The sequence below is a fragment of the Mastacembelus armatus genome, chromosome 24 (assembly GCF_900324485.2).
Source record: "Mastacembelus armatus chromosome 24, fMasArm1.2, whole genome shotgun sequence".
Classification (NCBI taxonomy): Eukaryota; Metazoa; Chordata; class Actinopteri; order Synbranchiformes; family Mastacembelidae; genus Mastacembelus; species Mastacembelus armatus.
Genome location: NC_046656.1, coordinates 19,203,908 through 19,229,049, shown reverse-complemented (window position 1 = coordinate 19,229,049; position 25,142 = coordinate 19,203,908). Strand labels below are relative to the sequence as shown.

The window sequence follows — 25,142 nt, the reverse complement described above, 5'->3', positions numbered from 1 at the left end:
TGCAGGTGCTTTAATACAAACACAACACACTAAGGTAAATCACCATCAGTGCAATATACTGTGGTCACTTTACCTGGTATTTATTTATTTACCCATCAATGTCCATATACTGTACATACCCATAGGCACATATTGTACACACTTATAGTTTTTGTAGCTTTTTAGTTTTATTCCACTTAGTATTTTTTAAATATTTTTAATTTATTTATCTTACCTCTTTGCTACTTTTGGCACTCTGCTGTGTATTTGTACTTTGCTGTTGCAACAATCCAATTTCCCCATTGTGGGACAAATAAGGGTTTTCTTATCTTATCTTATCTTATCTTATCTATATGTGTTTCAGTCTGTACTGGACTGATATGATTCCACTAAATAATGCAGAAACCTAATTATGATCAAGGTACTACACACCTTATTTTCTCTATTATGTAATAAGACTACAACAGTAGGTGAGGCAAAGCAAAACTTACATTTGTACCATGTCTGTGCCAGTGTACCTTTAATTCATTATCTCTTCTACTCATTGAGACGTTTCGCTGGTAAGATTTTGAGCTATGAGGGCTATGGATGAAATCAAATAGACAGTAACATTTCTTATTTTCATGTAGACTGTTTGGAGCTTGTGCAGGCTGGACTTTGAACACTTACTTTCCTGGCATCATTTTAAACTGTACCTTGTAAAATGTCAGGTGTTAATCATACAACACTCTGGTCTGTGGTGGAAGGTGTACTGGGACCCTAAACTTACAAAAGTATAAATACCAAAGTGTAATAATACTCTGTTACAAGAAAAAGCCTACATTCAAATCATACATTTGAAGTACCAAAAGTAAAAGTACTCTCACATCGATGTATTTTCTATTATTGGAATATAATTACTGATGTATTATTGTGTTCATCCATGGAGCTAATGTTAAATACCTTATACTTATAATTTGAAGTACTTTGCTGGGTAATTACAAAGTTTTAGGATTATACTACACATTACATTACATATTACTACATATTAAAATAATACTTTAGTACAGTACTAGAGTAGTACTTTCCACTGACTGAGGGGTTTTTTTTTTTTTTAGCCTATAAATTATTCAGCGTTGTGCGTCACAGGTGAACAGTTTGTCAGGTTTTGTTGTGTCCGGGCCAATCAGGCAGCTGGATGGAGAAAGTCCTCTCCCGCCTGGTGTGACGTGTACCCAGCTCATGACCTGGACTGGTTTCTCACCACTCCCAGTAAAAACTGCCACATGACCTGTCGAGTAGGAAGTGTCGAGCTAGCGAGCAGCAGCAGCAGCAGCAGCGGGAGCGACCAGAAACGCAAGACGGTCCGGAAGCCGTGAAACCCCCGAAGTCTCTTCCTCGTCGTCTCCAAACCCCGTAGCGCAGACGGAGAAGTAATTTGGCCGCAGACATGTACCTGAAGGCGGTGTTTTGCGCTGTAGTCGTGGCTCTGGTCGGCGCATCAGCCGCGACAGACCCAGGTAAGTTTGCGACCTTTGGGTGCCGAGCTAGCGGCTAGCCTGATCCGCCTGTGTGCGTCCTTTAGTCGGCCCTGTGCCGCAGGGCCTGTCGGGTACATCACTACCCTGAGGTTAAATGGTCTAAATTCAATTTTCGTGTGATTGTGTGTGAGCTGTGGAGGCTGAGCCAGCTGATCAGGGACCAGATCAACTTGTTATGTAAGAGCCTTACAGCTCAAACAGCTGCAGTGTTTGTTTGTGCAAAAAAAGATTTATTCTGAGAGTGGGACTCTTTTTTTTTTTTTAGCAGCACCACTTGGAGAGTTTCATTTCCTTTCTAAACCTGATTCTCTCTTCTTTGCAGATGGATGTTCGTCTCTGACCTGTGAATCATGTGTAACCACCGACTGTCTTTGGGTCAATTGCACATCATGTGAGTATCTGTCCTAAATGTGTGTTGGGTTGTGGAGCAAAGAGACACAGACTGGTCTTTGTGAGTCCTGAATGGTCCAGACAGCTGAACGTATTGGACACAAGGTTCCAGGGTACAGGGAGAATGTATGGCAGTGGATGTTGACTCTCAGATGATGTAATTTCAATTTCCCTAAAGGCCGAGCTGCATCGTAATTATCTGGCAACACTGTCCAGACCTGCAGTGTGTGTGTGTGTGTGTGTGTGTGTGTGTGTGTGTGTGTGTGTGTGTGTGTGTGTGTGTGTGTGTCTAACTACAATAAATGAACTGTAGAGTATTGACAAGGCTGTGGAGTCAAAGCTATAGTTGTTATGTTGTGCCAGATATTTGACTCTCATTTTGATCTTGTGATTGTGCTGCTGTTTGCCCACATCTCTGTATCGCTGTTTGATCGCTGCACTATAACCAGTTGTCTCTTTCATCCTGATTTGGAAATTTGCTAGTTGACCTGGTTAACCTGATTAGAAATATGCACTATCTGGTTAAAAAGGAGGGGCAATACTCAAAACCGCATGACAGATTGCTTCCTGACTCAACCAACGTCTTTCCGTTCACTGTTTGCTCTCGCTGTGGTTTGTGTTTTTCTAACAAGTCAGGAGAGGAGCTGGTTGTTTTCTTGTTGTCAGTGTCAGGACATAAAGTTACAGATGTTGAGTTAACATAATGTTGTCATAGGTTATAATAAAAACTGTGCTGAAGGCTTTGTTGAGGCTGTAGTAGATCCCTAACACCTGATCCTCGTAAAGGGGAAAAAAGTGTTGTGACACTGACCAAATTGCCCCGGAGGGCCTCACTCCAGTGTTTGATTTAGTCTGTTTCGTTAGATATTTATTAGTGATTGTGAAGAAGATGAACAGGAGGGGAAGTGTGGCAGGAAGTCTGCAATATCCTCATGATGGGGAGCAGAAGGAAGAGGAAAGAGTGCAAAGATAGGATGGGAAGATAGGTTTCATGTGCCTTGTTATTCTGATAATCCCTCGGGTGCAGTTCACAATGAGCAGCGATCCCGTCTTATATTTCACTTGTCACTCGGCGCGAAGACTAGACGATATTTGCCCTCACATGGGAGTTGACCTGTGACAGCGTCACCAATGGGAAGCTTTGATTCTTTCCAGGACACGCTGTTTGAGCTTAGCTGATCCCACCCCCTCTGGTTTGTGAATGTAAAATCGCCCTTTAATGATACACTATTACATCATGCTCTATTAAGTGGTTGGACAGGACGGGCAAGATGACAGTTACTTACCTCTGCTCAGCACTCAGACGGCTGTTCAGCTCGTGGGATTTCTCAAGAAAGATAAACCAGTGCAGCTTTACATTTACAGTAAACGCTCAGGAGCAAACAACAGACAGCCTCCACCTACTGACAGAAAATTTAACAAGATCTCTTCTCCTGCTGAGGTCGTAATTATTTCAGCGTTAACTGACATATGTTTAACTTTCCAAAAGATTGGAGTGATATTTTTCTATTGTTTGATGTTGGTTTAAATAAGAGAAAAACTATTTATCTACAGTTTCACTTGTCAGAGAACACACACACACACACACACACACACACACACAATAAGCCTACAGCTAAAGCCCTCCACAAGCTCAAGAATGGGTCACCTATTTGATATGAGCTCAGCAAAAACCGGAAAGGTCAGTTGTGGACTGTTGAGGAGGCCTTGCTGAACTTCAGTGTAACCACGCTGCCGCACTGTGCTGACGCCTACCACACTGTCATTACCAGATTTATCTTTGGTTTAGGGATTTTGTGTAAACAAGCCTTTGGCGTCAGAGGCGCGTTTCCCTACAGTCCAGTGTTTAGAAACTCAAAAACTTTACACGTGTACATGTGAGCTCTGCAGCTCCACTAAGTACAGGCTGTAGTCTGTGACAAAGCTTGTTGAGTCCCCTTAACCCAGAGACGGTTTTTCTGTAGTAAGATGAGCCCTTGAGTCTTTCACTCACACCTCTGGCTGGAGCAAAGTGTGGACGGACCTCGTGATGCTGATGTCACTATCTTGGAACAGGGTGAGAACAGTCCTATGTTTCACAGCTACCTGCGAGATAACGGCCCTCTGACCTCGTGGTGTGGAAAAAATCCTCCTCCCACATCGTTTATTATACACAGAAAATGGTGTCAGATTAATGAAAAAGTGTGAAAAGTAACAACAACACTTACAAAATTACTCAATCTTTGACGTAGCTGAATCGCAGTTTGAAAGACGGTGAGTCATTAAGTTTCCAGCTGTAAAAGTTTAACTTTTTGAAGTTAAAACATATGAAGCAACTGATTTTTTGTGCTCCAATCCCTTCCTGCTCATTGGCACAGAGAAGCAGCTTCAAGACACCACAAAACCCTGGTCTCTATTATAACCACATCATTTAACCAGCACGTCTGTGACACAGTTAACAGAAACTTTGCATTAGGCGTCACACAGACAGATTATTAGAACAGAGCAGCCATTTGGTAGTTGTTTGTATGCACGGCCTGATATGAGCAGCAGAAAACAGAGCCCTGTGAGCTGTGGAAAATCTAACACAAGCATGTGAGTCAGTTTTGTCCCTACTTGGAGACGGACAAAAGATGCTCGCAACAATGGCTGCAGGCTTACTGACAGTTACAGTTAATGCATCTGTAATTTAGGGCATCTATCTGGTGGGAGTCATTAGGTTTGGATCACCGCACACCCAAATAAGATGGAGGACGGCGTTTTACAGCAGTTGCACCACCACAGGTTTACCTCCACTATTGATGTTCCTGTATCTGGGAACATAATGCCCTCATAAGCTTGTATAAACAAATACAGTCGTGATGTCAGCCATAGAGAGTCAAGGTCCAAGGCCTCTGATGACCTCGTCTGTCACCAGATTGAATCTTTATTGAAGTGTTATGGGAAATATTTTCCATTTCCGTATTACTTGAGGTGATAAATCATAAAGAGCTGTAAAATGGCACTCCACAGAGGACGGACTGAGATGTGTGAAGGCAGAGTGCAGCCATGCCATGTGGAAATTCAAAGTATTCCTCAGCTGCTAATATGTCCTGGAATAAGAAGACTTTATGGTTACATACATAAGGAGGCTGCAACTAATGTTTTGAAAGATTTGGCTTTTTTGTGGCTAATATTTCTGAAAGTGGTGCAAAACTCAAGGTTAGCCCTTTTAGATTTTGCTGAAATCAAACAAATAGTCCAGGCTATTAGATTTACAATTAGGATTTGACAAATATATTGTTAAAATTGAAAATAACTTATTGAAGTCTTTTTTTAAATTTTATATATATATATATATATATATATATATATATATATATATATATATGGAGGAATTTTGAAACAAGCTTTTTTCTTCAAGTTGCTTCCTGCAAAGTGGATATCTGTGCTAAGATTGCAGTGAAATGTGTTGAGAGCAGCAGCAAAGTGAATGCGATTGTGCTGGGTGTGAAGAGTCTGCAGTCACAAGGTGCTCGCAGTTATGACTCATGAGCTCCTCACTGTGTGACACAGGCTGAAGGAGCTGATTTCATCTTGTTATAGTTACTCCTGTTGTAGATGATTAAAAGTGGAATGTTTTCCATGAATTTCTACTCTTCTTACTGAAACATCGCTGCGTCTGTGTCTGGATTTCTGGTCGCAGTATTTGGGACAAGCAGGACTTTACGGCAGGACAAAGTCCCGTCCCGTCTTGGTTAATTAGTAATTGTATTACAATGGAAGAGGATACACCTAGATGGTCAAACTATGAGTCAGCAGACTGAACACACGCAAAAATGAAAATGTCTCCAGTCTTACCTTACTCCATTTTATCAACTAATGTACTCAAGTGCAATTATAACTGAAATTTTTGTATTTTCACTTTATTTTATTTGTCTATTGAGAGAAAAACCTTTAATATTTGTAGTTAATAGTTACATTTTAAATGCAAAAGATTTGACTAGTTTATAAAATATAATACATGGATTTTCACTTAGAATAGGCTTCTTTTACATGAAGTAAATAATCTGAATATGTCTTCCACTGCTGGCCCTTGTTATTTTTTCTGTTCATTCTCTGTGGCTGTTTATTTAAAAAAGAAAACAAAACAAACAAAAAAAGTTGTGTTGAGCCTGGATCTGAAATTGGCAGCTACAGTGCTGAGGTGGTAAAGTGACAAAGAAATGCACGCAAAACAGGTTTCAGACTTGCCCCACTTCAAATAATATACTGTTATGATGAGGGCAGCAGGATCTGCGGGATCCGCACCTGAGCGGCAGGTGATTTAAAAAAAAAAAAGAAAGAACATTGTTTCTCTGCATATGTTGCTTATTCTTTTGTATGCACAGAGTCAGTGAGAGAGGATTAGATGCAGCTGCGTGCTCAGTGCAAACATGAACATTTGGACAGGACCTTGAGATGAGATGAGAGATTATGTGTTGGAGGTCTGTAGCTATGCACAGTTGTGTGATCAGACCTCAGTGATACAAACTGTTCCTCAGCTGTCAGCACAAAAGAACATTGTCAGGATTGAACTGAAAATGAGCAAATAAAGGTCGTTTCTCTTGTTAATGCTGAGATCTGCTTTAAAACATTAATCAGGAATTTCATTAATGGCACTTTTGTCTGTTTCAGCATTTGTCGGCTGTCGCAACATGACTCTTGTGACAGCAAATGATTCCTGCAGCAACACCAGCTGCTCAGGTAAGTGTGGTGGTGGTAGTGGTTCTGAATGTCCTAGTGAGAAATTAACATTTCATATTAACACATTCCTTTAGACCCAAAGAGAGTCAGCAGACTCTATAAAGAGAAATCACATTTCTGAGGTTTACTGCTATTTATTTTCTGCAGGTTCTGTTTGGGTCTAGCTAACTAAGGTGTCAGTTAATACTCAGTCTCTAGCTTGGTCTCACCCGTCGTCTTTGTTTTTGTCAAACAGACTTAAGGTGTAGATCGTTGTTTTCACTTGAGAAGTAACGAGTTGTGTCATTTTCTGACCTTGTTGTCTGGGGGGTGTTGCTTGCTTTCCTCCTTACAACCTGTCTCGGTGTTGGTTCTCTGTCTAGCTACTGAAAGCACACCAACCGGGAATTCATCTGTCTCTGCTGCCACGACTACTCTCACCCCTGCCCCTGTTGTCACCACCACCTCTAACAGCAGCAGCCCAAAGCCCAGCACAGGTAACCCCTTCCTAAACCCCTCTGCCACCCCCTGTTGGAGTCTATGTTGTCCCGTCTGTTTTAAACCCAGTATTTCCTGCTGTAGCTATTAGACGTGTTTAACTGGTGAAACACAGAGGGGCTTTTATTTAGAAGCGCTCACAGGAAATGTTTGTCACTGCAGTTAGTGCAGGGTGCATTTCTTGTTTGTCATTGTGCATAGAAAACAAGACAACAGCAATTTTCAGCATTTTTCATCAGCGGATCATTCAGACAGGGACTGGAAGCACAGGGAGCAGCAGCCACAGTGATGACGAGCGTTGTTTGAGTTATAGGCTGCACATCTCTGCCTCCTCGGCCAGTTGGCAAACATCACTGTGCTGTGTTGTTTGTAAAGAGAACTCCTTGTGCCACATGCAAAACAACACGCTGCTGTGTGGCTGCGCGGTAGATTTACCAGTTGCTCTGCTGCTGTGTTTTCTGACAAACGCTATTTGCTGTATTACTAAACCAAACCCTGGTGCTATGGGTGCTGCCAAGTCAACCAGCAGCAAATGAAGCTGTGAGGATTACAACTTCAGACAGGTCAAATAATGAGTATTGTAAAGACTAATGCATTTTTTTTTTGTTTTTTTTTACTGTGACCCTACAACAGACAATACAACCACTGTTGTCCCCACTCACCATAGTAACAGCTCCACCTCTACAAGTAAGTAAGAGACTGTTTGAATCTGTCGAGTAATGTACACAAACAGGAGGAACTTCATTCTTCTTTGGGCTCTTTCTCTCTGACAGCTAGCAGCAGCACAACCACACCCATCAACCCCACTTCTGTGCCTCAGAAGAACTCCACCTTTGATGCCGCAAGCTTCATCGGTGGGATAGTGCTGGTCCTGGGCCTGCAGGCTGTCATCTTCTTCCTCTACAAATTCTGCAAGTCCAAGGACCGCAACTACCACACCCTTTGAAGCGGAACCCGGTCTCCACCGACTAGAACCTTCCAGTGACCCTGCCCCACTCAGCACACACTCATCACAACAGACTTAAACAGTGTTTTCATCACTTCTTTTGGATGTTTGCACCAGGTTTCGGCCTGATCTAGTGCTGCTGCTGTTGTAGTCTGCGTTAGAGCACCCATGCATGCCTGTATGTATGATAATTAACATTGCACCAACTTGTACACTGAACAGATTTCTAGTGATGTGGCATTTCAGCCTCGAGCATATGGATTTCATCATGTAGTAGCTATTTCCACCTCCACCATGTTGTTAGTCAACCCTGCAAGACCATTTTTCATCAGATAGAGGGGGTTTGTGTTATTAACAGCCCCTCTCCTCATGGTTTCCTCAACTAAATACATAACACAAAAGGTATTGGTATTGTATTGGTCATGTATACAGACAGGCTTGCCTGCTGCTGCTTGGTACAGCTGCAGTGTGGTAGCGTTTGCAGCATTTTTTTTAAAATCTAGATTTGGAAACACTGTTTGAGTTTGCAGCTATTCTTACACATGACGACTGTGATGATTTAGTGTTGCTTTTAACTCATTGAGTCGTGAGCAGGTTCGCCCCCCCCCCAATGCAGCTTTATTGTGTATATGTGTTCATAGATGATGTAAAACAGGTGGGGTTACTAACGAGTGAATAAAAGCAACACCCAATCACCTGACGTCAGACTGAGACGATAGCAGTTCTTCGGGTAAACAGTGTTTGATGGGTGTCTCCCTTGGCATTTAGGAGTGCTGTGTGTTTTCCGCCCAATGTGAGTTGTTAAGAAAAAGAGTCAAACACCAACTGCCAGTAGAGCAGTTCAATGCAATAAGTCATATATCAAATTCACTTCCCCACCATGAATCCCCCCAGCTGTTATTTCTAATCCTTACTGACGTCAAATCTTACCCACTCGGGTTGCTAACGTGGAGCTGACCCTTCCTTAATCTAAAAGGGCAAAAATGAATGATTATAGAATATTTCAGAAATGTTTGTTTAGATAATGTATAAAATAAGAGAATGAGGAGGTAGAGACAATGATGTGCACCTTTCCTGATGTGGTCAGTGATAGCAGTGAAGTGCCTTTAATGTCCAGTATGACTTAAAGAGAGAAATGGAAGAGGATGAGTCTTTTCTTCCTGGCCGAGGTTCGTTGTCATTAGTTTGTGTTCGTGAGGAGGAACCGTATTGCAGTGAGAACCATGGTTTCCCAGCTGGACTAAAGAGCCTGTTGTTGATGAATACAATAGCTCGCAGTGACTCGAGGGCCGTTGAGGTTTATCTCTATAGAGAGGACAGGATTCAGTGCCTGTAAGCTGGTGATCTTGTGTATATATATATAGATCTTTTAAAGGCACTGCCCTGTTGGCAGCTCCTGGTACTGCTCCCAAATGTCCTGCCATCTCACTGGGTCATGTTTCTGAACTCAGTTGTGACTCCACTTCAAAACATAAACAGTGAGCTGTTAGGAAACTTCTGAGCACTGTTAGGAGCCAGAAATCTGGCAGTGTACTTTTTAAAGAAATGGCAAAAATGTTGGGCTTAATTTCATAACTTGAGTATTGGAGAATGCTTGGGGGCAGAAATGTTGTGACTGAGTGCTGGTTTGGTCAAATCAACCTCTTGATTCTGATTTCATGTAAATGAGTGCAGGATTGTAACTACATGGCCATGCTAGAGCTGAAGTTCTCTAATTAGCTTGCTGCTGACTGTGACTATTTTTCATTTTGTCCCTCCTGTATATAGCAGTATCCTGTTTTTTATCTTCTAGGTTTCAACTTGAGGCTAGGCTAAATGAAGGAGTGTTTATCAGAACCTTTTGCTCGTAGTCGCTTGTCAGTGTCAATTATGTTTTGTTTAAATGCCTTTTTTTAATTGTTGCATGCTGGATGCTTGGGGTTGTGGTTTTCTCCTCTCATTGCATATGCTCTTAAGGATTTAGACCCACTTCAAAACCACTTGATTATTTGTGATTAGCCCATTGCTAGCTGACAGAATGCCTTGAAACAAGTGTGCATTAAGCCAAAGTCCTCAGTTTTGGCATGGAAATTGAGTATTGCACTGACGAGCTTTGTTTTGTAACTTTTGTCTTTATAAATGTTTTCATGGTTTAGCCAAAAAAAAAAAAAAAACTGCTTGGTAAATATTTAGTCTTGAATAGTAATTAGATAACGATTGAAAAATCACCTTGTTTTGTATGGCCACAAAATAGTAAGAGATTTCTGAGTCCATATGTTTGTTTTGGCTTGCATAATTTAGGATAACATGTTTTCTGCTGCTCACCATTTCCACACCTGTAAGCTACAGTCACCTGGTGGCATTAGGCTACAGCCCAAAGAGCCATATATGGCGAGAAGGCTACAGAGTTTTGCCTTAGCTGCACCCATTTGTTCATTCTCTGGCTGAGGAGTCCCCTCGCCCACATTTAGAGACGTATTTGGGATTTAATCACAGCGGTTGAGTGATACGGTGTGTGATCACTGAATCTCTTCAACATCCTGGCTGAATTCCTTAAAAACCCAGCATCACGTGTTGATGTCATGGTGTGTCAAAACACCTCTGGTATCCAGGGATGCCAATAGATGTCCATTGTGTTTCCTCTCAGCAGCTTGTCCTACAAGTTACTCAGCCCCTGCACCTCTTAAAGAAAAGTGCCTTATTCAGTTAATTTCCACATATAGTTGTAGTTTGTAAAATGATATGCCACACCTATCAAATATCAATGGGACTCAGCACTTTCTTTGTTTGCTTTTCTAGGCCATATTCTGCTTAAATGTCTGTTGTCACGCTCAGCCTTAACTTCCTGATCAAACCCACAGTGACAAGCTGTCCAGGCTGTGTGTGTTTTTTCGATTTCCGATTTAAGGGTCTTTGTTGAGACGGCGCACAGTAGTTTATAGGGGTTTTAAATGCTGCTATAACCAGCTAATGAGAGGCCTATTTTTCACATACAGGAAACCTGGTTACAGCCTGGACAACTTTTCACCTGTTCATTGTGAACCACAGGCCTCTGGTGTTCTTTGCTGCAGCATTTCCTCCATAACAGACGAATAACTTGAACTTCACTTTGGTTGTAATTTTCAACTGTTGCATTGATGACTTTGTTTTCTGTCCACTAGTATTTAAAATTCAGAATCCACTTTTGTTTGGTTATGGAAGGCTTTCATATCAGTTTTTAGCCTTGAAGTGTTCAATTTCAAGACCGATGAATAAAAAGCTTTTTGATTCCCTCCTTTGCCTCGTGGCTTTTATTGCTGTGTGCACACACTGCACCGCCATATGTCTTTTTTGTTTACCAGTTGTGTTACAGGCCATCAATCTTGTTTGCCCCCACCCACCCACTCACACACTCCAGGTGCCCCAATGCCTTGTGAAGTGTTTTGTGCTTATATTGTACTCCCTTTTTTTTTTTTTTCACGAAAACTTTAATTTTCCTGCCTTGTTTTTTTTAGTGTTGCCTTTAGTTTCAAACCAATAAAGTTTGAATCTTGTTAATCAAATCCCTGTATTTCCCTGTGCCTCCCTCATGTGACAGCACTGCCAGTGACTTTCTTGTCGTTGCTAATTTACATGACAAATCCAAAGTGCCAGGTGTGCTCTCCTGCTGCTGTTGTTACAGTTGACCGACAACAAATGGCATCAAGTTCAGGCTTTGCTTTGTGTTAGTGTGTGCGTGTGTGCGCAGCTAATGCTAGGTCAACATGTTCTCTAGCCATCTTTACCTGTGACATCTGCTATATGCAGGAAATATACTTCTGTAATTTCTTTGGGCAGAATCAGGCTTGTTTTTTTTACAGACTTTGTGCTAAGCTAAGTAGCTGCAAGTGAAAATTCAAATGCTTCAGTAAAAGCATGAGAACGTACTGCACTAATACAGTTACTTAAATACTATCAGCAACTTCTTAAAGTATCTAAAGTATTGAAATGACTGTTACACTATTTTATGTATATAATTGTTACTGTTGCAATAATGTGTAAACAGTAAGCTGAGGAAGCAAAGACCTTGCACAGTGATGTTATTACTATATTACTTCTCTTATTTTCTGCTGTTTTGTGTGTATGGAACAATCAAAACCTCTTGAAAAGGACACTGGTCCAGAGTTTATTGCAGTCATGTGCAGACACCAACTGCACTGACATTTTGAGACACAAAACCAAAGAAACCAAAACAGCCTATGTGGTCAGTTTCCAAGGTCACAGCAAGGTTCTGCTTGTGTGTCAAAGCCAGAAAGCTCTAAAATAAACGTGCATGTGCATATGTATCTCTCCGTGCACATGTGAGAAACATAGTCTGCACAGTTCAACAACATTCTTGAATGAGGTGTGTGCACAGTGTGTTTGTGGCCCAGAGAGAGAGAGAGACAGTATCACGTGAGAGGTTTTAGGATAAACATGCCACAATTTCTCCCTCATGTGTCAATTAAAAACAACCCTTCCCCCTGCACTTACTTGCTACATGGCAGACCCTGTGAGGCTCTACCTCTTATAGGCCCTTTACTAAGAAGTGGAAAATCAGTCAGCCAACTTTAAATCACCAACTCACACACTGAGGATGTAACTTGTTTTCTGTTTGAACCCCTCAATAAATGCACTTCTTGTTCGAATGTAGGCATATCTTCAAGAGACGAGCTGTTTATAGGCATCCTTTCACACACCCACACCAGAATGCCTGACACACACTCAAACCTACCCAGCTCTCCCACATACACTGCTCTCTGCACATACACTTCCATTCAATATCAGGCAAGAAGCAGGGTGTGGAATCACAAGGCATCAGCGTTACGGGATCAGGAGAGTGGATAGAAAGGGATGGAGATGTTGTACACGTGGGCATCGAAGGGTCTTGACTTGCTTCAGCTAACCTGATTTCTGTCCAGTCATGCTCTGTAATCTAATATGGGAGCACAGAGAAACAATGCATTAGGTTAGGCCTCTCTCTCATACACCAGCTCAGGCCATTTAACCATGAAGTGAACTCTGCATCATGCCAAGGATACCAGTTAAATAATGAACTGAATGCAGAAAGCGACAAAAACAATCAACTGTTTACTTCTCTCATGACCCAACCGTTAGGGATGATCAGTTTTTAGTCTTTGTTTCAGCAGCCTATGACTATACAAACCACAGTGTTGTTTCTTCAGCTATTTGTGGAACAGGGAGGGGTTCAGCTCAGCTTTACAGTTAAAAGTGATACTTTATCAAAACAATGACGAGCTGTTGTCACAGTGAGTGAGGCCTGGTATAACAGATAATGCAGGAATGTTATCAGGCAGCTTCATGTGTGGTTTCTCATCATCAGAGAGCAAATACAAACGCCTCAGCCGTACCAGACATGCATGCATTATCTGATATTATCTGAATCTGTGAGTAACAGTTATCGTAGCTGACTTTAACAGAGCTGCTCTGACTGTGTGACATCCTGTAGTAAAAAAAGCACTTCCTCCTCCTGGTGTAGTAACAACCACATCCGTTTGTCCTGTGGTCAGCTGACCAGCCCACTGCCATCACAGAGTGCACAGAGCATGTGGTCCATCTTGATTACAGGCTGTTCAAGACAGCAGGAGCCTGATGTTGCATGAAACATTATAGTTACATCTTATTATAATACATGTAATTGCAAAACGCCCAAAGGGTCACATTTGTATAGAGACATAAGCTAAGCACTGCCACCTACTGGTTGTTGGTGTGAAGTCACAACAAAAACAGAACTACAGACCAACAATTTTGTTAGAAGTAAAATGTGAACAAAAATATATAAAATGCAGAGATGATCAGCTTTATTAAAAATTAAAATTTAATTTAAAAAAGACATGTTTCATTTGAGAAGAGATATGCTTGATAAAAAGGAACTTTATATTATTTTGTAAGCCATCATTCACAAGCTACACTCTATGAAGGACTCTGCTTTTATTTCAGTTGGTTTAATGATCAGCAATTTAATAAGTTCTGCGTAAAGCACTTTATTCCTTCGTTTTGTAACTAAAATTAGCTCAGATGTTGTTTAGGAGAAAGGAAACAGTGCAAGGAACCAGGGTTCATCCAGCTGTGGGATCAGAGCCTTCACAGTGAAAGGTCTTGGAGAGAACCTCATGTTTCCCAGGTGAGATCATCTTGTTTGAGGCTGTTTCTGAGCTTCTGGGTCTCCCTGAGGAGCTGCAAGTTATTATGAGGTGGCCCACTTTTCTTTCCCTTCTCTTTAGCCTTAACAGGAGAAGGAACAGGTGGCGTGATCCCACTTTGCTTCTTGCCTGTGTAGTCCTTGGCACATGGCTGGCTCTGGGTCAATCTGTGGACCTGTGCAGGTGCAGAAATCATCAGAATCTACAATATCAACACAGAGTTGGAGATCAGCTGCCACTACAGACAGACACAGGACATACAACATTTTTAGCCTATAAGGTAAGAAATTGTGCTGATAGCCATCTTTGCCACCATCCCCCTGGGTTGTACTGAATGTGGGCTCACATACCATCTGCTGGTGTTTGTGAAGCTTAGTGATCTGAGCTCCCTTCTCTTCCATCCTGGCAACCAACCTCTCCAGCTCACTCTGCAGGTCCTCCTTATGCTCCCGATGTTGGGTTGCATCAATCTGACGCACCAACTCCTGCTGTTCACTGGCCAAAAAAAGGTATGGACCAAAAATTATTAAATGTGAAAACAAAAAGAAAAAAAGTGCAATAAAAAAAAAAAAAAAAAAAGCTTACTCACAAGCTCATTTGTCCTAGCTCATCCTGAAGAGCCAAGAGCAGGTCGGACAGAGAGCCCAGTGACTGATCACCTTTCTCAGACAGACTGCCAGACTTCTTCACAGCAGTCGAAGATGGAGAAAAGTCCTTCTGGAGGCTTTTCCTGGCACTACAACGAGACTTGTGCAGCACACTCACTCGTTCACACAGCTGGGGCTGATGGTGCTTCATCATGTGAAGGATACTTTGTACGTTGGCGTGGACTGAGTGGCTTGGGCTGGTTGACTGTGAGAAGAAGGGGGAAATCAAAACCAATCAAAAACAATCAGAGAGAGTTTTTAGAGTTAGTGCACAACATCAGAACTAACTTACCGTTCCTGCAACAAAGGGCATTTGTTTGCGCCGTGGGCCCCTTGGTGATACCAGCTCACTCTGTTTAGATGCTTTCTGAGGGAGAAGACAGATGTTATCACCGCTATGACCAAACAGCTAAGTACAGGCAGTTAATTGCTTTATCAGTAAGAAAACCACCTTTATGCTTGTTTTTGCTTTCTTCTTTGGCTTTGTCTCTTCAGTAGTTGGCACAGAAAGTCGAAGATTGATGTCCAACTCCCTCTGCAGCTATAGGCATGGTAGCATGTTTAAAGTCAGGGAAAGTTCATTTCTTTGTTCAAATAAATTAAAGCTGAATAGTTTATTTATTCAGCATTCAGTGTAAAAATGTGGATCCAGAAAGTGAAGTGTGTGTGAACTGACCTCGTCTGCTTTATCCTGCACAAGTTTACGCTCATGCTCTTCTTTCACTAATCTTTGCTCCAGAATTGCAAGCTTCATCTGAAAGAAAAACTGCAGTGAAATAATGATCTTATAAATCCTTTTGTGATTATTTAGACTAATGAAGTGCCACATTACCTCTGCCAGAGTTTGGGTTCGACTCAATTTGAGATATTCTAATTCAAGTTTTTCCAATTTCTCTTGCTGAGACTGGGTGTTTGAACTGCTCAGCTGCTGGTTCTGCAGTGAAGCCTGATGGGGAAGAACTCAGAGATTATTTAGTGACATGCATTTATGCCACTAACAGTACATACAGGAAGGAAGTAGCAAGCAATGGAAGGCAGATGATAAAGGGATTCAGCTTTAATACCATTTGTTATCCTTTTGAAAACCATCCATTCTATTGCATTTGAGTGTTTACAGTCTGTTGCCAGACCATATTTTCTCTATAGCATATTGGGTTTGTTAATGACTTTTCCTTCTTTTGGACTACCTGATTCTCCATGACAACATTCCTCTCCCTCCTAGCGTTTTCAACCATTTTTCTCATGTAGTCCAGCTGCTTCTCAAGAACCTTACAACGAGCCTCTGCCGACTGCATCTTTAAGTCCAGCTCTGATATAATGAATACAGACAAAACTTTTAAGAACATCCACATAAAAGATTTTGCACTTTTCGTAATATAAAGAAAACAACAAAACAACAATCACAATTCTGAAGTGAAGTGCTGCGGCCATTCCCTTTGTTATGCTTCATTCCTTACCTTTTCTGCCAGACTTCCCTGTCTCAGCTGACTGACTGGTCACTGTGTAAGATGCTGTGACCTGCTGATGCTTTTGAGCATCAGAGAACTGCTGGTAGCTCTTCTCTGCTTGCTTCCTTTCCAGCTCTAGTCGCCTGATTTTCTCCTGGAGCGTCTTCAGTGCATCAACAACAGCTGGAGAAAAGTTAACAAAAGCAGAAAAGCAAACCAGGTCACTGGATGACAAACGTGCCCCAACAAAAGCAGATGAACCAACTGCCATAATGGCTGTACCTTTGCTGTCAATGTTAGGTTTGGCCTGAGGCACCCGACGAGTGGTGACCTGTGAGTCCATGCTAGTGGATGAGTGTGCAGAGAAATCGAGCTGTCTTGGTAATGGTAGTATCCTCTCTGGAGGTTGGTAATAACTCCCAATGTAACTGTTTTTGGAGGGCGAGTCTAAACTCTACAGGCAAGAAGAGTAGGAGGAGTAAATTATTTTCATTATGCACTATTCTTTTAATCTATAAAACCAGATATTAACATGATTGTCAAAAGGTCTGACAGCTCAGAATGTGCTCTTCAAACAGGCTGATTTGTGTGACAATACCCAAACACAACGTTAGTCAAAGAAAAACAGCTGAAGCTGAGTAAGTTAGCAGGACACCAAACCGGGTAATTTACAAATAACGTTAAGCTAATGTGTTATCTTGGCATAGAGCAGCACTAACGAACTATCTGAAGTGAGATTAACGTAAAAAAACACAACTTTAGTTAGCTAGCTAAACTAACAGCCAAAGCTAACGTCTTAGCCACATTAGCGGCTAACGGCTGAATAGCCAATGTTACCTGATCGTGATGAGCATCCATTCCGTGATTTAGAGTCTGAAACTCGTTTCAAAATGAATCATGTGTTCAGATCCGCTCTCAGACGGTGTAGATGGACTGTACACGACTGTAATAAAACTAAAGAACTTCTTCAACAAACGAATCCGTTTTCATCACCAAGTGGTCCGGACTTTTTAAATTTCCCTCCTCTTTGCCGCCCTGCTCACTGTGGTTCCGCCTGCACGATGTTTCCTCTTCCATCCCGACAGACCAGCGTTACACACTCAACTGTGCACTTTTGTAGTTTTAAGGTTTTTGGCAAATAATATTATATATATTCATAATGACTTGAAAAATACAAAGAAGTATTATAAATTTGGTATGGATACTGTCGTCAAAACTTTTTCTTACAAATATAGGACCTAATCAATATATCTTTATCTATATATCACACTTTCCCTTCCTGCTTCCTCCTAAAGTCCTGCTAAGTCTACAACCAGTCTAAAAAATTGAGAAATGTTGAAACCTAATGACATACAGATAACATGTTCAAAGGCATTTACATGCTGGCAAGTTCTAGCTCTCATAACAGGTACAAATGCTCACCCTGGTTTATACTACACTTATTCTTCATCTGAAACCAATTAAAAATCTAAGACATTGCAAAGGTATTGGATTTAAATTTAGAAATAAACTGTTTTGTAAATATATTATAATATGGATGAAGGTAAAACAAGTTATTAAAGAAGTAATCACTTAAACATAGTTTATGTGACCATTTTCTTTAAACAAGTCATACAAATCCTGCAAAATACAGAGGATGTTACCTGATATGTCCTTAGTAGTATATGGTCTTGATTAATTACTTAAAATTTAAGACTTCAAGGGTCCCAGCAGGTCTCTAACTCAGACCAGGACTCCGTTTACATTAGGACAATATTCAGTTTGTGGTCTGCAATATGGGAAGCTAGAATTCTTTATGTTACGCAGATGTTGAGGCAATTTAATGCAATTTCTTCTAACCACTAAGACTGTTGTAGGTTAGTATATAGGATATAAGTGTCTTTAGCCAGTCGATCAATCACCTTGTAAACATTTGCATAGCCAAATGCAGCAAAAGGTGACATGTTTTCAATGTGGCAAAGAGGGAAATAGCGTTTTTAACTGTGGGTAATATTTTTGCTGTTGTTTTCCTTTTGTAAATATGCATATTTCGTGTAGATTCCTATTTTTGTTTCATCATTTTCAACAAACTTAAGACAGTTCATTGACTCTGACGTGTGTGTTCGTATTGGTTAACTGAGATCGATCCTTCTAGTGTTTAGTTTGGCAGTCTACCTAAATACAAAGGCGGTTAAATACAAAACAAATGGCATGGAAATACACAACATCCCTCACTTTGGCTTTTCTGCATGTCTCTGTTATTTCTGATAAACAAGAAAGGTGGGGGCTGCTGGGGACGAAATGTATGACGGGACGTGTAGTTCCTAATCTCTTTCTTTCAAAGCACACGCCGAGCTAAAATAATCCAACTCCCATAAACCCTTCCCAGAGAGTTCGGTAACTCCCTCCTAACCAATCATTTGCCGTAATTCAAAGAGTTCCGCCCCAGAATCACCAAACACTCTCCTTATTGGCCAGTCGGTTCTGTCAATCAAATGTTTACCCTGAAGCTGCTCCCGCCTATCGTCTGTTCTGTGGGACTAACGTTATTGGACGGTGCTGCGGTGCGACGAGCAGAAAACACGCAGCAAAGAATGTGGATAAAGTGAGTATTTAACGGTGACACCTTTAGTTTTGGGGTCCCAGCGAAAGGTTTGTGTGTGGGAATGTTGTTTCTGCCGCGGTTCTGTTGTAGTTCCCAGGTGTCTTTGTCAACGGGCAGCCTGAAAGCCTTAACACGAAGGGAAGGCAGGGAGAGATTGAATGGACCGCACCAACAGTTAGGTGTTTGGACGTTTTTAATCCAGATAATATCAGATAAATTCATAAAAAGTCATTCACCATAAACCAACTTCGGTTCTTTATCACTGGCAGAAGGAACAGATGGCGGTATCACTTTATTTGGCTGATTATTGTGGCTTGTAACATCAGTAAATAGCCTGCATTTAAACCCAGTTTGTTCTGGAAGTTGGTAACAAACAACTTTACGTTTATTGCAAGTTTCATAAATTAAATATTAATGGATTTTGTCCACAGGTAACTTTGGTGATGTGACAGGACTATGGATCTGTCAAACACAGTCTTTATCCCTTTGATATAAATGCAGCATAAGTGTGTTAGATCATTGTGGAAAGTCATATTCATATTTTTTGGTATCATTGGTATCCCAGAATTATTCAGAAACAGTAATTCAAAATGTCTACTTGTTTTGTCCATAAACAATTTCTCCTTTGATATTGAAGAAATTAAGCTTTATAAATATTTCTAAAACAACACAAATGAAAGACTCATAGATGAGAGTGGATTTAATTAGAACTGTGATATAAATCTGAACTGTGTCATGTGTTATTTGTTGTGTAGCCTGTTGTAAGACACAACAAGCATTAGTCCCAAGTCACAACATGGAAATGCAGGACCAGGAGTCTTCGGGGAGATGGGACAGCCTGGGCAGCCGGGATGCCAACTCCAGAATTGAAGCCATGGAGAACATCCACCTTGAGGTCATGAGGAAAGTGGAGGCTATTGGGCCCATACCAGCACCGGCCCCCTCGCCCCCGGCTTCGGGAAGCCCCCCCAGCAGTGAACTGAATCACATCCTGGCTCACCTGCTCATGCTGTCCAAGCGGTGTCCATTTGAAGACGTCAGGGAGCGATGCATTCGGCTTCTACAGAGTGTCCAGGTAGGAAATTCATCCTGTTTATAATAAAACTAAAATCTGTCATCTTAACTAGTGTGTTTCATATTGTTTTGCTGCCATGGGCTCCTTTCTTCACATGTTCATTACCAATGCAAACACTGTTGTTGAGTCAGAACCTCACCAAGAGCCATGCATGTTTGTTGAGTGGAGTGTAGACAATGAGATGATGAGACGCCATGAACTAATTATCACTTAAACATTGCAAGAGCAGAGGATTTACATGTGCAAACATTCCTGCATATATGCACTATAGAGAGCAAGCCAAGAAGTTGGATTTATTACTGATACATTTCAAATATTTTTTGTCTTAACTTTCTTGATGCGGCCATTATAGTTCATTTGGTAATTTTATTGATGTGGTTGATTTCCCATGTGACAGGAGTGATAGTCCAGTGATCATTTATTAAATAATGTTGGAGTACGCTGACTAGTTATTTGTCATCTGCTGACATAAATATTATGAGCTAAAATCAATGCCAGAGCCATCGGTGTGCCAGGCAGCTGTAGTGGGGTATAATTTGGATTCGAGTCACAGCATGTATCTGAGTTTGATTTTCTATTTGTGCTGTTGTCAAATATTTTCTGAAAGTCATTGAAAACCAGTCAAGACATCAAATAAATATAAATGCACGGGTAATAGTTTTCATGGTTAATGCTGTTGCTGAGGCATCTTGGATTTATTGTGTTTTGTCAGTTTAATTTGTCATTATTACTTGAAAAGAACCAAATATTAGAATTATCCCAGCATTATTGTAGGGTTAGCTGTGCCCTGCTCCACTTAACATGCCCTCTAATAACAAAAATAACCAAGCCTGACACCTTTTGGTGCCCTGACAGGTTCTTACTCTGAGGAAATAGAGTGTTTAGCAGTTGTTCCTATTTGTGTGAAGGTCTTTTTGGAAGATGGAGGAGAGGGTCAGAGGGAGATAACAGAGGGAGAAAGCTGCTTTGTGGGTTTAGCAGTGCACCACAGTGCACACCGTCTGGTATTTTTGAATTATGCTAAGCTGCATTTACAGAGGGCTTGCTAAAGGGTGCATTTATGAGCCCAGTGTGGCAGCTGATGTTGTTCTGGTCCCACAGTTGAAGACCAACCCCAACAAACACAGATACCCCCTTTCACACATTGTCAGTGTTGAAAGGGGGTAAGTGAGGAGACCCGAGCTCAGACAGACTCGTAATTCGAGCAGATCCACTGATTAAAGTCAAAATCTTTAAAAACACAGATGGCCCTTTCCTCATGGCACACCCCCACTTCAAGAGGAGCAGTTATGTCCCATAAGACATTCATGGCTCGCAAAAGTTTAACCTGGAACAGTTTTCGGCTAGTTTGTGCATAATGTGCATATCCAAAATATGTTTTGTGCATTTTAGCTTTAACTGTGAAAGTAAATCCAGTAATAATTTAGATGTAAATGTAATGTAGAGGGCGGTTAATGACAATCTATATAACTCTCATATCTGTCTTTTCAATATGAAACTACAGCTAACAGGTGCTTAGCTTAGCATAAAGACTCACTCTTCAACATGTTTAATCCAAGTGTAAAAACAAAACAACCTTGTGCTAAGCTAACGGGATGATGGTCGTATCCTTACATTTCATTGACAGATACAAGAGTGGTATTGATCTTCCTGTCTAACTCCTGGCAGGCAGGCCAGTAAGCATATTAAAGTCATTGCTTTTCTAGATCCATATAAGTTGAAGAACCAATATGACAAAATAGAGCGTCAGAAACATGTTTAATATAAGCCCACAGAGCCTTCTTTGGTCTGCGGGGATGCCTTTTTTATGCACCCTGTGAATAAGCAGGACAGGCTGTGATGGGTTTGCAGGCTCACATGTTTGTGGTGTTACGTTGCTCCAATATTGGTGAGTTACAGAGGTTAAGGGTTACGGGTTTGTGGCCAAATATAGTTGTGTGTGGGCATGGAGGGGTCAGGTTCGCATAATCCGTCCTTGTGTAAGGGTCTGGTGGGGCGAGAAGCATGGGTCTGAAATCGCTTAGCTGTGCAGTTTTGCTGAAGGTCATCCTCAGGCTTTTGACAGCAGTTAACCTCACTAAGCTTGATCGATGCTCTAATGCACATAGCAACATAGGGAAAGGACAGACAAATGTTCTAGATACAAACACGCACACCTATATGCACATGCATGCACACAAACGAAGCGAGACAATAGAAAGTGTTTGTTCTCTGAAGTCAATGAAATGGGTGGGCAGAGTCCATCGCCCAGCTCCGGTCACCATGTTCCCTCGCTGGGCGAAGGGAAAAGGAACCAGTCTTGGACAGCTGGACAGCGACAGAGAGGGTTTCTTTGTGCTGGGTAATTGCACCATTGTGTTAGCCCTCTACCCTAATGTGAAATAAAAAGTCCTCTGAAAAGATCAGCCTTCTTGTGATGCAGACTGGTGTTGCTCAGATGTCAGAGGCTTTGTTCATTCTACAGCCTACAGGAATGAAATGATGGAGCCAAGTGCGCACAATAAATACCAAATGGACTTAACGTCGTTTTGAATTTGATTCAACTTCTGACTGCATGTGATCAACTGATTCAGTTCAATCCACTGACTTTCCTTCAGCTGATAAAGCCTCATTAGTGAATTACAGAAAAATCTTTGAAGTCATAACCATTACAGGACTTCAGCATCTCATTTTGTTGGTGCTGCAGCTTGTTCCACCAAGTATAATGCAGTGTTGTCGAGGCTTTTTTGTCCATTGGGGCGAAACAATGTGTTTACCTGGTTTTGTACAAAAGAGCAAGCATCTTCTTTTGCAGCTTTGATAAATGAAAAAAACTGAAACTGTTTTATGACCCAATGTTTTTAGTACTGAAAAAAACAGGATTAATCATTTCTTTTGTCAGTAATAGTAATAGTCAGTGATTGATTCAAGTGGGTGCTACTCCTCATTGTTTTCACCTACTGATTTACCCACTTATGGACATTTAGGATGACTCAGCAGTCCCTGTAATAAACATTTGTGTGTAGCTAATTAAGTCCAACTGGTTCCTGATCTGGACCTCCTCCCTGAAAAAGCAAAACAAACAAAACAATTCTGTCTCCACATGGAAAGCCCAAGAGCGTCTCCTGGCCACAGATGGTATCAGATGTTGATCTTATTGTTTTTCCAAGTTTGATTTATTTACGGTGGCCTTTGTTATTCAGGGTTTGAATCTGTCAAGGTATGTATGGTTGAACAATCGAATGTTCAGCTGTGTTCAGCTCTAGCACCCACTCCACAATCCTCCTTTACCATTGATCTGTGTTTCCTTTTTTCCCCCACTTTCTCTGACGGGTTAAGATCAGTGTTGCATGGCAGCCTGTCTGAATGAGGGTACACTTGTGATTAGGCCAAATAAACTAACTTGTCAACCTTGATAGACAGGAGTGTGGACAGATGCAATATTGCTTTTCGGAGAAGGCAGAGTCAAAGTCCACTTGTAAACCACTAGTTCAGAGAATTGCCATAAAGACAGGATGTTTTTGGTTTGTCCTTTTTATAAGCAGTTGTCCGTGAATGTTTGTGTTGAATCATCTGTTTCTTTGTGAGTGTGCTCTGGGCATGAGTGTGTTTGTGTGCATGCCGTCAGTCCTCTCTGGGCTACCTCTTCTTACTGTGTAAACAGAGTGGAGACCTGGGGAGAGAGAGCCTTGTGGTCTGGACAGATCTGCTGGGTTATGGGCGATCACTGCTCAAACCAGGGCAGACAAATTGCTGGAGAGGGGGGAGAAAGCAGCAGCAGGCGGTGACCTTTGGCACACTAACTGTACAGCGAAATGTGGATTTGGAGGATGTGATAGAAATAAAGCTGTGGATTTACAGCTGCCAGCCAGCTGGGCAGAAGGATAGACCAGTGCTGATACAGTGGCACTGTGTCTTTGTGGAGTCTCTGGATGTTACTAAGCTCGATGATTTAAGATGCAGTCATATTGTGTCCACTTTAGGCTTTTCTACACTCCTTGAAGCCTGTTGTAGTATGATTAGTCTTGGTCTTGGTAATGCTAATACAGCCAATGATAGCTGCACAATGATGTCATTCATTTTCTGTTGCTTTTTCAATTTGTGTAGTAAAACACTGTGTTATTAAATTCATAGCCTTTCTAATTTTACAGTTCGGTCTTAAAAGCACAAATAATATGTTTTACCAAATAATACTGTCCCACTTATAATCAATATGGGAACCATCACTGGCTATACATATGTTCTGTAGTAATATTTCTTTGTTTGTGTAGCAATTGTAGTTCTAGCACATTAAACACAATTTATTTTTTTTTTTGCAAGGAATTAAAAAACATTCAAACAAGCTTGGAAAGCAGACAACCACACAAGCTCGTGCTTTGATCCCACACTGCAGAGAGACCCCCACCTTTGAGCCTGTGCAACTTGCTTCCGCTTGCAGACTTGGGAAGACTAAAGAGGAGGGGGCATGTGGGAAGTGTGCAACTAGGTCACTGTCAATCCTGTTGCAAGCCTGAATAAATGATGAAAAAGCACCGTTACCCTTTTTAGTACATGTGCGTAAATCTTGGTAATATTTCTGTTACAAAGAAAAAGATGAATCCTTTTTCTTTGGTCATTGTAAAGGATTTTCTATTAGACATTATTTTCTATTTCTGTAAAGGCTGTATATCTCGGTCACAGAGGGACGGGTGGGTAAATGTTGAGTACAGGCTTTTGCACAGTATAAGCAGTTGTCATGGTACCAGTGGCATGAGGTGCAATGATGGGGTGGGTTGGTTGGCACCGTTACTTGGGGGGGGGGGCTGACTTGTCTGTGATTATTTCTGGCCATGCTATTCAGAAACTGAGAGGGAAGGAGATAGAAGAGTAGGAAAGGAAAGAAAGTGGGAAAGAGGTTGTGTCGCAGCACGTTGGCTATGCACCGAAGGTCGAACAAGACACATAGGAAAGCAGCAGTTTGAATGCTGTGAGTAAACAGGGGAAGGGGTGAAAACGCTGGAGGAGGGGCAACAAACATTGTCTTTCTGTGTATTCAGTCAGCAGCCTTCAGTGGAAAACTACTAGCACCCCACTCCTCAGAGCCTGAAACCAGCCAGGCCCACAACTTGAATCATTTTTGTCAGGTCGAGCTTTAAATGAGCCCACTCCAAATCAAAGCTCCACACAGATAAGTCCATCGTCATGTCATTTTTCTTAAGAACATCTTACACTGAAACCTACCTCTGCACAGTCCCGCCTGTCTCCCTTCTGATC

General features: G+C 41.5%; 3 protein-coding genes across 5 annotated transcripts in view; 2 read left to right on the top strand and 1 right to left on the bottom strand.

The window, feature by feature from the left end:
• The first annotated feature begins 1,177 nt into the window (after positions 1-1,177).
• Positions 1,178-11,269, top strand: cd164 (CD164 molecule, sialomucin). Of its 2 annotated transcripts, XM_026318545.2 has the most exons (6): positions 1,196-1,478; positions 1,822-1,890; positions 6,525-6,593; positions 6,956-7,069; positions 7,704-7,757; positions 7,844-11,269. In XM_026318545.2, the coding sequence occupies exons 1-6, from the start codon at positions 1,409-1,411 to the stop codon at positions 8,014-8,016; spliced, it is 549 nt and encodes a 182-aa protein (XP_026174330.1). In that variant the 5' UTR covers positions 1,196-1,408; the 3' UTR covers positions 8,017-11,269. The 2 variants fall into 2 exon arrangements, with proteins under 2 accessions (XP_026174332.1, XP_026174330.1); XM_026318547.2 differs by lacking the exon at positions 6,956-7,069 and having other exon boundaries at positions 1,178-1,478.
• Positions 11,270-13,813: 2,544 nt separating this feature from the next.
• On the bottom strand, positions 13,814-17,294 carry cep57l1 (centrosomal protein 57, like 1). Of its 2 annotated transcripts, none has more exons than XM_026318614.1 (11): positions 17,089-17,294; positions 16,534-16,705; positions 16,261-16,434; positions 15,991-16,112; positions 15,636-15,749; positions 15,480-15,557; positions 15,255-15,344; positions 15,096-15,170; positions 14,746-15,008; positions 14,507-14,651; positions 13,814-14,358 (listed from the first exon to the last, which is right to left on the bottom strand). In XM_026318614.1, exons 1-11 carry the CDS (start codon positions 17,107-17,109, stop codon positions 14,125-14,127), a joined length of 1,488 nt encoding a protein of 495 aa, XP_026174399.1. In that variant the 5' UTR covers positions 17,110-17,294; the 3' UTR covers positions 13,814-14,124. The 2 variants fall into 2 exon arrangements, with proteins under 2 accessions (XP_026174399.1, XP_026174401.1); XM_026318616.1 differs by having other exon boundaries at positions 13,814-14,331; positions 17,089-17,291.
• Positions 17,295-18,745: 1,451 nt separating this feature from the next.
• sesn1 (sestrin 1) overlaps positions 18,746-25,142 on the top strand; it is a 44,055-nt gene continuing 37,658 nt past the window's right edge. The window contains exons 1-2 of the mRNA XM_026318417.1: positions 18,746-18,835; positions 19,591-19,910. Coding sequence (XP_026174202.1) covers positions 19,632-19,910 — 279 coding nt within the window. The 5' untranslated portion in view covers positions 18,746-18,835; positions 19,591-19,631. The remainder of the gene's footprint in view (positions 18,836-19,590; positions 19,911-25,142) is intronic.